The sequence below is a fragment of the Megachile rotundata genome, chromosome 13 (assembly GCF_050947335.1).
Source record: "Megachile rotundata isolate GNS110a chromosome 13, iyMegRotu1, whole genome shotgun sequence".
NCBI lineage: Eukaryota > Metazoa > Arthropoda > Insecta > Hymenoptera > Megachilidae > Megachile > Megachile rotundata.
Genome location: NC_134995.1, coordinates 10,496,728 through 10,512,737, shown reverse-complemented (window position 1 = coordinate 10,512,737; position 16,010 = coordinate 10,496,728). Strand labels below are relative to the sequence as shown.

At 33.1% G+C, this 16,010-nt stretch overlaps 1 protein-coding gene across 2 annotated transcripts; it reads right to left on the bottom strand.

Moving 5' to 3' along the window:
- Nucleotides 1-3,136: 3,136 nt before the first annotated feature.
- Ir93a (Ionotropic receptor 93a) lies at nt 3,137-15,931 on the bottom strand. 2 transcript variants are annotated; one of them, XM_012291390.2, is made up of 15 exons: nt 15,509-15,931; nt 15,097-15,255; nt 14,931-15,026; nt 13,544-13,693; nt 13,253-13,476; nt 11,294-11,455; nt 11,055-11,231; nt 10,720-10,953; nt 9,806-9,982; nt 9,475-9,702; nt 7,825-7,972; nt 5,610-5,961; nt 4,445-4,576; nt 4,185-4,345; nt 3,137-3,316 (listed from the first exon to the last, which is right to left on the bottom strand). In XM_012291390.2, the coding sequence occupies exons 1-15, from the start codon at nt 15,597-15,599 to the stop codon at nt 3,219-3,221; spliced, it is 2,589 nt and encodes an 862-aa protein (XP_012146780.2). In that variant the 5' UTR covers nt 15,600-15,931; the 3' UTR covers nt 3,137-3,218. The 2 variants fall into 2 exon arrangements, with proteins under 2 accessions (XP_012146780.2, XP_012146785.1); XM_012291395.2 differs by lacking the exons at nt 14,931-15,026; nt 15,509-15,931 and having other exon boundaries at nt 13,544-13,716; nt 15,097-15,177.
- Nucleotides 15,932-16,010: the final 79 nt, after the last annotated feature.

Sequence of the window (16,010 nt, the reverse complement as noted above, 5' to 3'; positions counted from 1 at the left end):
TAGTTAAATATTGAGGAGTTCGACAAATTGAAAAACTTGAAAATTATTACTTGAATCTTACAAATGTTTAACCTTGAATATTTCTAAACTTCCTCCCTAAATATTTCACAATAGTCCACAAGATTACTTCCCATTTGAACTTAATTTTTTAAATTTAACCTTGAAAAATTTTTAAACTTGAAAATCAAAGGTTGAACCTTAAAAATTGATAACCTTGAAGATTTCTAAATTTCTCCCTTTAATATTTCATATTAGTCACCAAGATTATTTCCCATTTAAACAACTCTCCATAAACTCATCTTCCTAACCTCTTTACATTCATGCAGCATCCATCGTCTTTACTTGAAAGAAAACAATATACCTTAATAAACTGTTAATATACGAGTATGTATATATACCTTAATATATACCTTAATACAATAATCCTTAGTATAAACCTTAATACAACAATCCTTAATGTTACCATCAAAGTCTACAAAAAACTAGAAAGAAATGACGAAAGTTTCCTCCGCCATTACCCGCCGCCATCTTTCCCTTCGATCCGACAACGATCTTACTACTCCGCGATAAAAATCACTCAATTGTGTAACCCACTATACAGATCCATTCTCGATGATAGCAAAAGAAAAATTGATGCCCGTGTAGTCTTTGAACAAGCATTTCGTTAGTTGTTTCATTGTTTCCTTAAGGTGCTAATTTCAGTGAAAGACTCCGCATTTAATAAGATTGGGTAAGATGAACATGACGCGTATGATTTAGGTTGCTTCTTGTTACGTTACGGTGGAAGTTGCTACAACTTGTTGCTTTATTAAGATCGCATCCAGAAGAATGGGAAATTACGTGTGCGAAGATTCTAAGAACGGAGAGTAAGATTCTAAGTTACATTTGAACAATGAACTCGGGATTATGGGAATGTAATTCATCTTTCATCGATTATTTAATTGCTGTCTTTACAGAAACAAATTATTACAAACGTATTTTATAACATGTATATTCTTTGCCTTTTAATAAAAACTATTTTTCTTTTTTTCTTTGGTAAAATACATGCATACAAAATGGAAGGTATGTTAATGTATCAGACATGGAGGACCAGTTTAAAAATTTTATTTTTTGACGATGCTGATTTTTTATAATGTTATATAGTGCTTAAGTGTGTAGTGTGTATATTATATGAAAGAAATAGAAGATTACTGTGGTAAAACAGTATAAATTATTGTTGAAATAAAATGCTCAGCTCCTGAGAGTTCACTAACCTCTTTTCTGAAATGAACCTAACCTAAACATTTCATCCAATAATTGCCAATGTTGTAGTAAACAATAGTGTGGTCATGTGCAATAATTAAACTTGAAGTAGAGAGATGATTACAGACTAAAAACATTATAAGTGATATTTAACATCGATAAGTTACAAGTTATGTACCAGACTTCTGAGGTCTAAGGACCTGTTAGCAAACTCCCCTTCTGAAATAAATTCAATCTGATCGAATAATTATTAATATGACAGTGAAAATCAATGTGGCAATGTACAGTGATTAAATACAACCTTGAAGAAGATTACAGCCTAAAAATATTATAAATTATATTAAACGTCTACAAGCTAAGTCTCGGTCCAGACTTCTGAGGTCTGAGGACCAGTTAGCAAACTCCCCCCATGAAATTAATATAAACTATCCAAATAATTATCAATGTAAAAACGTGACAATAATTCCCCAATTCCATAATTTCCCAATTCCATAATTCCCTAATTCCTAAATTCCCTAATTCCATAATTCCCCAATTCCATAACTCCTGAATTCCATAACTCCCCAATTCCATAACTCCCCAATTCCATAACTCCCCAATTCCACAATTTCCCAAATCCATAATTCCCCAATTCCATGACATCCTAATTCCGTAATTACCGAATTCCATAATTCTCTAATTCCACAATTCCACAATTCCACAATTCCCCAATTCCATAATTCCCCAATTCCATAATTCCCCAAATCCATGACATCCTAATTCCATAATTCCCGAATTCCATGATTCTCTAATTCCACAATTCCCCAATTCCATAATTCGCCAATTCCATAATTCGCCAATTCCATAATTCGCCAATTCCCAAATTCTCCAATTCCATAATTCTCCAATTCCATAATTCCCCAAATCCATAATTCCCCAAATCCATGACATCCTAATTCCATAATTCCCGAATTCCATGATTCTCTAATTCCACAATTCCCCAATTCCATAATTCGCCAATTCCATAATTCGCCAATTCCCAAATTCTCCAATTCCATAATTCTCCAATTCCATAATTCCCCAAATCCATAATTCCCCAATTCCATGACATCCTAATTCCGTAATTCCCAAATTCCATAATTCTCTAATTCCACAATTCCCCAATTCCACAATTCCCCAATTCCATAATTCCCCAAATCCATGACATCCTAATTCCATAATTCCCGAATTCCATAATTCTCTAATTCCACAATTCCCCAATTCCATAATTCCCCAATTCCATAATTCCCCAAATCCATGACATCCTAATTCCATAATTCCCGAATTCCATGATTCTCTAATTCCACAATTCCCCAATTCCATAATTCCCCAATTCCATAATTCCCCAATTCCATAATTTCCCAATTCCTGAATTCCCCAATTCCCAAAATCCCAAACTCTTCTCAACTCCACCACACCAAATTACCACCACTAATCCCAGTAAACCCAAGCTCCCTCCGCACAAAAGTGCATTACGCCAATGCACACATCCATCACGCAAAAGGATCGATCATTGCCGATGTCGAACGTTGCGTGGATATCCACGCAATATCCGGTGTCGTCCGTTACCCGCAAATTAGCCATTCGTTCGTGATGGTAATTGCAAATGTGGCGTAAACGTCCGTGGACCATCGGTGGATTGCAATTTCATTGGCGAGAATTATTTCGCGCTTGCTTCGTGTCTGTCTCTAGCAATTATCGATGAAAACGTTCGATTGCCATTTCGCGTCGTTCACCCATGGCCGACGAGGAAAAAAAAAAAGGTTCGAGGAAGTTCGATGACGGGATTGTGCAAGGACCTTTGCGACTTCCGGTGCCAAGCACGGTTACAATGACAAAAAGCGATAATTGTCGCGGAGAGATTAACGAGGTGGGATAATTGTTGAAGTAACGTTGATCTGCTTCGTTTATTCGAGGAAAAATCATTGTCTAACGAAACAACTAGCTTGGAAACTGCTTTAGGAGACGAATGGACGAATCAGTTTGCGTTCCTTGGATACCTTGCGCTTGTTCCAGTATAATTCGCAGAACAGGAACAGGAAAGACAACGTGACGCCTGGAATAATTGAGAAAATTGATTAGATGTAGCAGAAGTAATAGATGAGTGCAAGTTTTACATTATAAGTTAAATATTATTTTTAAAAGTAATTGTTTGTTCGTTTATAAAAATTGGTCTTGCAAAAATGTCCATATGAATATTAGTGGGACACATGAATAAAAATGTTGTAAAAATAGATGAAGAATGTTATAAATATGAATGGAAATATTGTTATTTATTGTTATAATTATTGTTATTCGTGTAATGTGATTATTCATAATTTTTATGAAAAACAAGTTATGATTAATTTTATCAATTAATTTTATCAATAAAAATAGATGAAGAATGTTATAAATATGAATGGAAATATTGTTATTTATAGTTATTATAATTATTGTTATTCATGCAATGTGATTATTCATAATTTTTATGAGAAACAAGCTATGATTAATTTTATCAATTAATTTTATTAATAAAAATAGATGAAGAATGTTATATATATGGAGGGAAGTATTGTTAATTATTGTTATTATAATTATTTTTATTCATGTAATGTGATTATTCATAATTTTTATGAAAAACAAGCTATGATTAATTTTATCAATAAAAATAGATGAAGAATGTTATAAATATGAATGGAAATATTGTTATTTATTGGTATTCTAATTATTCTTATTCATGTAATGTGATCATTCATCATTTTTATGAAAAACAAGCTATGATTAATTTTATCAATAAGATCTATCCTTTGTGAAGAAAAAACTATTTTCCTGAATTTGACACTAGTCTTATTTTTTATAAATTTTGTTATTATTTATTATTTATGAATTTCATAAATAAATAAACTGTTATTATTCATGTATTAAATTTCATTTTGATAATTTACCCATGAAGAGAACAAAGAATATCCCTTGCATATCAGCGACGTTGACCTTCCGTTTATTCACCGCTTGATTACTGCCCGGAACTTCCCAGCATTTGTCTTTCATCGGCATCTTCTCGGATATCCACTTGTTCATCAGACCAGATTCCTGCATTCGACGCAATCTACACCGTAAATACTCGACGTGGTTCAGAGAATTTCAGTGTATTCGATTTAAATTACTATGATGTACCATGATACTTTAGAGAAGACGTGTTACTTACTCTGCATCAATGACGGCCAAATAAGGACTATCCTGAGGAATGATCATGGCAATCGGTTCATCGAGAAACTCATCAGCGCTCAAAGAGAAATGGCATCCTCCGGTTAACAGCAAATCTTTCCTCATTAAGAACCTATTAGTTTAGTTGATTGATTAGTATGTGTGTGTATGTGTTAGTGCATGTGTGGATGTATGATGGATTTTTCTAAGGGAAGTGACTGGGAGGAAGTGGAATAGTGATTCCTTAGTTGAGGAATTGTGGAATTTTTGAGGTTAGGATTCGAAATTTGGAGAATTGGGAATTGGGGATTTGAGGATTTGAGGATTTGGGGATTTGGGAAATTGGAGAATTGAGAATTGGGAAATTGGAAAATTGGAAAATTGCGAAATTGGGAAATTGGGAAATTGGGAAATTGGGAAAGTGGGAAATTGGGAAATTATGGAACTGGGGATTTCTGGAATTAGGGATTTGTGGAATTGGTGAATTATGGAATTGGGGATTTCTGGAATTAGGGATTTGTGGAATTAGTGAATTATGGAATTGGGGATTTGTGGAATTGGTGAATTATGGAATTGGGGATTTATGGAATTGGGGATTTGTGGAATTGGGGATTTATGGAATTGGTGAATTATGGAATTGGTGATTTGTGGAATTGGTGAATTATGGAATTGGGAATTTGTGGAATTGGTGAATTATGGAATTGGGAATTTATGGAATTCGGGATTTATGGAATTGGGGAATTGTGGAATTGGGGATTTATGGAATTGGTGAATTATGGAATTGGGAATTTATGGAATTCGGGATTTATGGAATTGGGGAATTGTGGAATTGGGGATTTATGGAATTGGAGATTTATGGAATTCGGGATTTATGGAATTGGGGAATTGTGGAATTGGGGATTTATGGAATTGGAGATTTATGGAATTAGGGATTTATGGAATTGGGGAATTATGGATTTGGGAATTTAGGGATTTGGGGATATGAGAATCTGACAATTCTGATATTTGGAAATATAGAAGTTTGCCAATGTGGAAATATAAAAATTTTAACATTTGAAAATTCGTGAATTTTAGAAATTTGGGAACTGCAATTTACAAATCTAAGAAATATCAATTTAAAAATTCAGAAACTTGAGTATTTAAAAATATTAAACTTTGATAACAACCTGAGGGAACTTCTCCAATCAATCAAAGCATGTTTCCCCTGTTTCACGCGTTCCACCAACGTTTCCTCTTCCGTATCATTGTGTCTCTCCGAATATGCCAACAAAATCTGATACTTCTGCTCATCGGTGTTTCGAAGATACAGTTCTAGGAAGCTGTCATTAGGAAAACCCCAGGTTATCTTATCCTTGCGTGCGATAAGGTCCTCCACTGTTAAGATGGATGCGTCCATTTTGGGAAACGTGAGAAAAGCGACCAAACTTCCGGAGTATGTTGCTACCACCACCATCACGATTAACCACCATACTCCGATTAACATGCGTGCACTGTCAGATTGAGGCAAATACATTCCTCCTGAAATTTAAATTAATATATATTAATCCTCTGTTGTAAATAATTTATGTAAAACAATTAATATGATCAACTTAAAAAGAAGAATATTCTATAATGATTTTGTGAAATGAATAATTAAATCGAATTATTAAATTGAACAGTTATTATCAAATTATTAAATTGAACAGTTATTATCAAATAATTAAATTGAACAGTTATTATCAAATAATTAAATTGAATAATTAAATCAATAATTAAATTGAGCAATGAATTTGAATAATTAAATTAAACAGTCACATCAAATAATTAAATTAAAATAATAAAGTCAATAATTAAATTAAGATAATTAAATCAATAATTAAATTGAGCAATGAATTTGAATAATTAAAATAAACAGTCACATCAAATAATTAAATTAAAATAATAAAATCAATAATTAAATTAAAATAATTAAATCAATAATTAAATTGAACAAAGAACTCAAATAATTTAATTAAACAATTAAATGAAATTATTAAATTGACTAATTAATTTGAACAATTAACCCAAACAATTAAATTAAAAACAGTTATATCAAATATTTAAATTAAGCAACTAAATGAAACAATTAAACTTGAGTAATAAAATTAAATAATTAAATTAAAACAATTAAACTAAATAATTGAACTAAACAAGCAAACCTAACCTAACCTAACCAATGAAATTAATCTCTGAATTTATCACAAACAAATTCAGTTATACTTCCTGTGCACAAATTAATTTTCTACATGAGATGGCCTTGAAAATATATTTAAAATGTTGCAAAAAGACCTATCTACAAGACCATAATTCACTGAAAGAAATAAGAAAGCAATAACTAATAATTAAAAATAATAATAATGTAATATAATAATAATAATAAGAAGAATATTTAAAATGTTTCAAAACGTCCTATCTACAAGACCATAATTCACTGAAAGAAATAAGAAAGCAATAACTAATAATTAAAAATAATAATAATTTAATATAATAATAATAATAATAATAATATCTAAAATGTTCCAAAAAGACCTATCTACAAGACCATAATTCACTGAAAGAAATAAAAAAGCAATAATAAATAATAATTAAAAATAATAATAATGTAATATAATAATAATAAGAAGAAGAATATTTAAAATGTTTCAAAACGTCCTATCTACAAGACCATAATTCACTAAAAGAAATAAAAAAGCAATAATAATTAATAATTAAAAATAATAATAATGTAATGTAATATAATAATAATAATAATAATATTTAAAATGCTCCAAAACGTCCTATCTACAAGACTATAATTCATTGAAAGAAATAAGAAAGCAATAATAATTAATAATTAAAAATAATAATAATGTACTAATATAATAATAATAATATTTAAATAATTCCAAAAAGACCTATCTACAAGACTACAATTCATTGAAAGAAATAAGAAAGCAATAATAAATAATAATTGAAATCAATAATAATAATGTAATATTATAATAATAATAATAACAATAATAATATTTAAAATGTTCCAAAAAGTCCTATCTCCAAGACCATAATTCACCTCAAAAAATAAAAAAGCACCAATAAATAATAATTAAAACCACCAAGTCCCCAGATAATAATTTATATACAGTTATTAGCAGTTATTCCGAAGTCTCGTTACGAACCTCCATTTTTATCCCATAATTACCATAAGCATTATCAACGTGCAAATACAATTATCTCCGTGGTACGCAGCTGGTAAAATTCGTGAGTATACAAGCCGTTAAATGCGTGATCGTTGTCGAGCAGCAGGAGCAAACACGAATTCCGATCGGGTGAATGTTCACGTACGAAAGAGAAATGGAGACAGTTTAGCGGGTAATAAAATGGTACCTTGTTGAAGAAGAGCCCCGTACACGTACCACACACACTGCCAGGATGAGTTCAGGCCCGAGGTCTTCGTGCTGTATGGACTGTATTTGTGAATCAGGTACAAGATCGGACCCATTATGATAACGGTCACAGCCAAACAGAACCATGTCTGAAACGACGCTGTAATAAATTGGCTTGAAGACACAGAACTTTTGAAGCAAAATGAAATGGTATAGTTTATTGCACTTCTTTGGAGTCACTGTAAGAGATATTATTCTTCTTTGATAATTTCATTGAAATAAACAAATTTCAAAGTTTCAAGTTTTGGAAAAATCTTATTTATAAATCTTGATTGCATTATAATGCAAATTGGGAAGTCTTCAAAATAAATTCTAGATTCCAAAGTATATTTTCACGTTAGAAAGTTTCTATGCTTGCAAATTTCTAAATAGTCAAGTACTGAAATTAATTACTGAATTAAGTGATTATTAATATTCTACAATTTCTAAATTTCTGAATATTGAAATTTTTTGTTCAATTTCTCAAATTCCCCAATTCTTAAATTTCCAATTTCTAAAATTTCTCGATTCCAAAATTTCCAAATACCAAAATCCCCCAATTCCTGAATTGCCAATTACCAAAAATCCCCAATTCCTAAATTTCCAAATATCAAAATTCCCCAATTCCATAATTTCCCAATTCTATAATTTCCCAATTCCATAATTCCCCAATCTCATAATTGCATAATTCCATAATTTCCCTATTCCATAATTCCTCAATTCCAAATTTCCCAATTTCATAATTCCCCAATCCCATAACTGCATAATTCCATAATTTCCCAATTCCATAATTTCCCAATTCCATAATTTCCCAATTCCATAATTTCCCAATTCCATAATTCCCAATTCCATAATTTCCCAGTTCCATAATTCCCAATTCCATAATTTCCCAATTCCATAATTACCAATTCCATAATTTCCCAATTCCATAATTTCCCAATTCCATCATTCCCCAATTTCTAAATTCCCCAATTCCATAATTCCCCAATCCCATAATCCCCCAATTTCTAAATTCCCCAATTCCATAATTCCCCAATTCCATAATTCCCCAATTCCATAATTCCCCAATCCCATAATCCCCCAATTCCATCATTCCCCAATTTCTAAATTCCCCAATTCCATAATTCCCCAATTCCTAAATTTCCAATTACCAAAATTCCCCAATTCCTAAATTTCCAATTACCAAAATACCCCAATTTCCAAATTTCCAATTACCAAAATTTCCCAATTCCTAAATTGCCAATTACCAAAAATCCCCAATTCTTAAATTTCCAATTACCAAAATCCCCCAATTCCTAAATTTCCAAATACCAAAATTCCCCAATTCCTAAATTCCTCAACCCCTAAATCCCCAAACTCTCCAAATTCAAAAATTCCCAAATTCCCTCACCCTCAAATCACCAAATCTCCATATTCCCCCAAAAATCTGAAATCCCCAAAACCTCAATAATTCCAAAATCCCTAAAAATTCAAAAATCCCTAAAGATTCCAAAATCCCAAAAAAGTCCAAAATCCCCAAATTCCAAATTTCCAAAACCACCCGAACTTGCTAAAAATTCCCATTAATCACAATTGACCCCATAACCTAATTTTCCATAAAATGTGAAGGTACCTCTTTAGTAAATGGCGAGGCAAACAAAAGAGCCCTAGACAATTGCCTAGGCCTAGTAGTTAAAAAGCTATAAGTCTGCACGAAAACGGGTACAGTGAAGTTAATGGTGTCCTCATACTCTTGTACTGTATAAGCACACGCTGCTAACAGTACCTTCTTCTCTCGAACCAACTTAATCACCTCTTTAGGCACCCTCCTCGTATTCGACATCGTCATTTCGTTAATTTTCTGCGGAAAGTCAAGTTCTCACAATTATTAATTATTACAAATAATCTAAGAACATATATTGTTATAATATATTTTATATTATTTCATGTAGAAGTGACCTTACGTCTCCAAGTTTGGAAAATCGTGAAGAGCTCCAGGGCTTCGTACTGTTCACTTCCGGTAGGATAACTGTGTACGTAAAGTTCAATTTTTTACTGAGGTGGTTGATCACGTCGAAAACTAACCCCTCGTACGATCTTTCACCCTTTTCGTTTACGGTGATCACCTGCCACGGTGGGTTCTAAAACAACCCCTTTAAAAATGGACCACTTCCAAGGGGAATACGGGTCATTCCAAATCGATCACTTTAAGATATCACCATCTTGTTTTTATCAAAATGTGTTATAGTTCATGTGAAATTAGGGGGGGGGGTTTAAAGTCATCATTTCGCCAATTTCGAATTTGTTAAAAAAATAACAAGCCTTCAAAGTTTGCAATTTTTATCCACTTCTGCGAAAATAGGCTTCACTTACGAATTTTTTTTTACGAAACTACTCAACCGATTTTGCTAAATTCTTTTTTGTTTTATTCACGAAGGATTGGGCTATTTTAAAATATTTTTTTTACTTCCGTGAATTTGTTGTGTCTCATTGGAAAAAAATCATTACACCCCTCACTGAAAAAAAAATACAAAAAAGGAATTCGTTTAAGTTTTCCGACATTCCATAACAAATTGACGGAACTAAAAAAAATATTTTAAAATAGTCCAATTCTTCTTGAATAAAACAAAAAAGAATTTAGCCAAATAGGTTGAGTAGTTTCTGAGAAAAAAATTCGTGAGTAAAACCTATTTTTGTAAGAATGGGCAAAAATTGCAAACTTTGAAGGCTTGTTATTTTTGTAACAAATTCGAAACCGGCGAAATGATGACTTAAACCTCCCCTAATCTCACGTGGACTACAACATATTTTGTTTAGAGCAAGATGGTGAACGATTTGGCGTATGACCCATGCATCAAACTTCAGAGTGTTTACCCACGTGATACGTAGTGATCGGCAAATTAATTCCTCTGAAGCCATGCACGATGTGCGGAAAAATATCGTCCGTTAAATTAACCCCCGCAGCGAGAGTCCACGTGCCGATGTCCAATAAATGCGCCACGTTTTTACCGTGCGAAAAAAAATTTCCCCACGTTATAGACGAGGTGAACTTCCACAACACGCATCTACCATGCACCGTCTCCGAATTCAGTACATCCCTCTCCAGATACATCTGACAAAAGTTTTGACACAGTTTTAATTGGTACTCCATTAAACTCACAGAGTAAAACTTTTAAGAAAATAAATTTGCAATCTTTTAAGAATGAAACTGACTTTGAAATTCGTCAGGATTTCCTTCCGTCTCTCCCGTTTCGTCAACCTGATCATCTCGAAGTCTTCTCCACCGACTCTCTTCAGCATATCGATCTCGTTCGTCAAAGAGTATTCCAGCGCTTTGGCTAAAGCTTGCACCAGTTTCTTCGCGTAGTACGTCACTTTGACCTGAAGAGTCTTTTCACAATTATTCAATTATTCTATACAATATTCTGTTAGACAGTTATTATAATAGTTACTTCACAGAAGTCATTGAAATCGGTCGCGTTGTATATGAAGGCCACGTTTCCTCCTTCGGCTAGTAACTCCACGAAGGATGTGATGTTGGTTCTGTTCGGGGCGGTGTTCGTTACTACGTACAGCCATTGGCTGCCTGGGTGAACCATCCTCAGTGATCTTGCCTTAAAGCAGCATTTGATGAACAAGTTTCGAAAGATTTAAAATATTCTTTGTTGAAAAGGAATGTGAGTGTAAGAATAGGGTAGTTTGTCTATGAAGAGATGAATGATTGAAAGCTAAAGTAAAATGAAATCAATTAAAATGAAGATCGAAAGGAAAACCAGAAGAGAGTGAGTCTACATAACACAAATTCTATGATCAATTTGTGAAGGACTCTTTTAAGATGAAGATGAAAACTTGAGATGAAGACAAAGAACCAGAGGAGGGCTGCAGTTAGTCTACATAACACAAACGAGTTATATAATTAATTTTTGAAGGACTCTTTTAAGATGAAGATGAAGACAAAGAGTCAGAGAAGAGCTATAGTTAGTCTACATAACACAAATTAATTCTATAGGCAATTTGTGAAGGACTCATTTAAGATGAAGATGAAAACTTGAGACGAAGACAAAGAACCAGAGGAGGGCTGCAGTTAGTCTACATAATATAAATTAATTCTATAGTCAATTTGTGAAGGACTCATTTAAGATGAAGATGAAAACTTGAGACGAAGACAAAGAGCCAGAGGAGAGCTGCAGTTAGTCTACATAACACAAATTAATTCTATAGTTAATTTATGAAGGACTCATTTAAGATGAAGATGAAAACTTGAGATAAAGTTAAAGAACCAGAGGAGAGCTGCAGTTAGGCTACATAACACAAATTAATTCTATAGACAATTTCTGAAGGACTCATTTAAGATGAAGATGAAAACTTGAGATGAAGACAAAGGTCCAGAGGAGAGCTGCAGTTAGGCTACATAACACAAATTAATTCTATAGACAATTTGTGAAGGACTCATTTAAGATGAAGATGAAAACTTGAGATGAAGTTAAAGAACCAGAGGAGAGCTACAGTTAGTCTACATAACACAAATTAATTCTATAGTCAATTTGTGAAGGACTCATTTAAGATGAAGATGAAAACTTGAGATGAAGTTAAAGAACCAGAGGAGAGCTGCAGTTAGGTTACATAACACAAATTAATTCTGTAGTCAATTTGTGAAGGACTCATTTAAGATGAAGATGAAAACTTGAAATGAAGACAAAGAACCAGAGTTAGTCTACGTAACACAGATTAATCTCCATGGTCAATTCTATGATTCCATGATTAATTTCTCATTTAACATGAAGAGCTACCTTGAAGACCCAAAATTAACTCTTTGCGTTCGAGAGGTGACTCTCGGTCGCCATTTTGTTTAATACAATAATTTGAAATAAGCATTTAACTGATGTTATAATATGACACACGTGATGTATACACACAGTGAAACAAACTGTGTTTTATCAATAATTTCCACAATTAGAATAATTATTAGTAGAGAAATAACCTCAAAAGAATTCATTTAACTTTTCCAGTAATAAGTTGCTATTACCTTCGATTGCAAAAGGGTTAAGCTAAACATCGAATTACTTCAAATTCTCCATATAATACTTCTTCACTAAATTCAACCTAACAGTATGAATCTCTTAAACATCATCTCTTAACACTAGAAAGACTGAAACTTTGATTCATTTTGACTGCTTTGGGGCAATATAAGTATAACACATACATATATACCGGAAATAAAGGAGGGGGGAGGTAACTACAATTATTAATAAACGCATTTATATGTTGTACAAAAAGTCACAAAATTCTAAGAAGCTGTGTCATTCTATACACAATTGTTTTTCTAATTGAAATTGAAAAGCAATCAAAATGACTGCCTTAGGCAATCTAGTGTTAAACATCATCAACTAAACACCAAACAGCCATATTACCACCGTCATGACATCAACAACCATGTCAACCGTCGCAATGACCAAAAAGCAGTGTCCCAGTTGTTCCACATGAAAATCGTCCAGTATCTTCTTCACAGCTTTCTTCCTCGCCATCTCCGTGTCCTCGTGTTTCAACGTGAAGATCGACCTGGAGACCAGACTTAATTGTCTGTTCGGTAGCTTATCCGATATGGCCTTCATCACTCTGCTGATCGTGTCCCTGTCTGAACCGTAAACGATTGAAGATAAAAGAGTCGTTCAACGTTATCTACTACTAGCTATTCTTATCACCGAATGTATCGTCGTGGAGAATGTTGATCACGTTCCAGGATAGAATGTTCGTCATCCTGAGGTCGAGGAAGATCTGGGAGAGCTCTTTGCCGGGCATGATCAGGGGGACGCTCAGGCCGTCGGTTTCTGGGATTCGGGGACAATCTGGATCTTCGACAGATGTTCAATAATTACTGTTTCAATTAATAATTTCAAACTTAATCAATTACTAACACTTTCAACTTTAACACTTTTAAACTTGGTTAATTACTGTTTCATTAACAGTTTCAAACTCAGTTAATTACTGTTTCATTAACAGTTTCAAACTCAGTTAATTACTGTTTCATTAACAGTTTCAAACTTAATTAATTACTGTTTCTATACTTTCTGTACTTCCATTTAAGGGAGGCAATACCTTTAGAATCTTAAAAAATTACATTTTTTTTTCTATAAAATGTTAGTGTAACATCTGAAAAATATTGTCTCAAAATTTTCAAGTGAAATACGAAGCCCTTTTGAAGTTATGGCCGATTAGCGCCGCGGGTATACACGCGTTCATTGCGGAGAACTGAAACTTTAAACGCGTTTTTCTCAAAACTACGTTCTTAAAATTGCCGTGGCTGATAACTCAAAAACTAGTTTATCAATCGCGCTCAAATTTTTTGCACATATCCATGACAATACTATCTAACATATGAACCTAAATGTATGAAATAAATTGAACATTAAAGTCCTTTTAATTGCAAAACATTGCAAAAATTTTCAATAAAATTCAAAGTTTTTCTTTAAAAGCCATTTCTTCAATTTTACATATTTTGCACGTTTCTGAGGTTCATCTAACTGTGAATGTTAGTTTTCGAAACATTGTCTGCAAACTTGCTTCAGACCAATATATCTAAAGCTAGAACCCACGCCGATTCACGAGACACGCCAAAACACTTCCAGAAAGGATTCTCATAATTCCGGCATTTTGAAATATTTTGCAAAACAGAAAATATTCTGTAACAGGCAATAGTTATAATAAATTATACCTGAAATTTCGAAAACGCAAAACAAAGGTGTCCTATACAAAAAAATTCACAAATATCAGCTTATTTTCATCTGTCTAAAGGTATTGCCCCCCTTAATTACTGTTTCTATACTTTCTGTACCTTCATTTAACACTAAAACTCCCAAATGACCGCTCCACAAGCTTATTATTATAAGGTACTCATTTCATTAAACATTCCTTGAAATCAGAATTGATTTTCATCAACGCAAAGAATAAATGTGTGTACTAATTTATGTTTTCTCGTTTGTTTATTTATTTTTTAATTTCAAATTAAGTACACATGTGCTGGTAGGTTTAGTATTTTCTGTACAAATTTTTAGTAACGAAATTTTGTAAAAGTGTGACATTTATTAGTACCTGTTATTGCAAGATGCATGAGCTCCTTGTTCGCAGCAGCCTCGTGCAGACGCCACGTTAAATAGCACGACGCAAAGGACAAAAGTATCGTGTAATCTTGGCGAACGTGAACGAAAGAATAAGTAGAAGAATTAGCGAGTAATTAATCTTCATCGAGTATCCTTACCTTGTCGCAAATTGACGTTCCCGTCGCGGAACACTTGCACCACGATTCCGCCGACTTGCATCTCCTTCTTCACGGTGTCGGTGATCAGATCGTATATGACCCCGGCGATGTTGTGGTACTCCTCTTTGCTGTCGAAGAGGCTTCTGTCGACCACCACCGCTGATCAAACAAATTTCTTTCGTTTATTAAAAAAATTCATCCTTAAAAACTTCAAACGTTATAACTTCACAATGTCCCAATAAAAAATTTTAACTCGGTGTGAGAAGGATTTAAAAATCGTTATTGATAAGCGGTAGATAATTCGAGCTTGAAGATTCACCTTGATCACTGATATAGCAAAGACAGTTTAACAAAGTGATAGTTCGATCTGATCGGCGATATGAATCATTTAAAAACGAAAAAAGACTCGTACCCATGGTGACGTTCGTGCTAATCAAGGATGGAAAATCATTGAAACTGTTCCCGTAATTGACGTTCCAAAGAAGCAAAAGAACCGATAACATTTCTATTGACAAATGAAGTTACGAGTATCGTTCGAGTAGTATATAACTGAGGACACCTGTGAATAATATATCACTTCATTAGTTTGGACTATGTGTTATTACAACTTCGTCAGAGCGCAATCACGAACCGACTAGGCCTAATGTGATCACGATGCACCACGAATCGCAGGAAAGGTCAATTCTTCAATAACTTATTGAGCAACGATCGAATCCCCGTGAAATTGGAACAGGACATTGTTTAACCTAGTTGCGTGAACTTGCTGACTCATTACAAAATTCGCTTTTAATATTACACCAACCCTCAAGGAGAAAAAAGATTCACTGGAAACAGATTTTTAATTCTACGAATATCATTCATAATATGTTATCTTCCACTCAAATTTTAACAAAATTAACACAATTTTATTCAAA

Bases quoted from the DNA above. Each gene is read 5' to 3' on its own strand.
- Ir93a (XM_012291390.2), bottom strand. From the start codon at position 15,599: ATGTTATCGGTTCTTTTGCTTCTTTGGAACGTCAATTACGGGAACAGT. The intron at 11,456-13,252 runs GTAATATGGCTG...TGCTGCTTTAAG, and splicing joins TTGTTGATGTCATGACGGTG to GCAAGATCACTGAGGATGGT. The intron at 10,954-11,054 runs GTCAGTTTCATT...AACTTTTGTCAG, and splicing joins AAATCCTGACGAATTTCAAA to ATGTATCTGGAGAGGGATGT.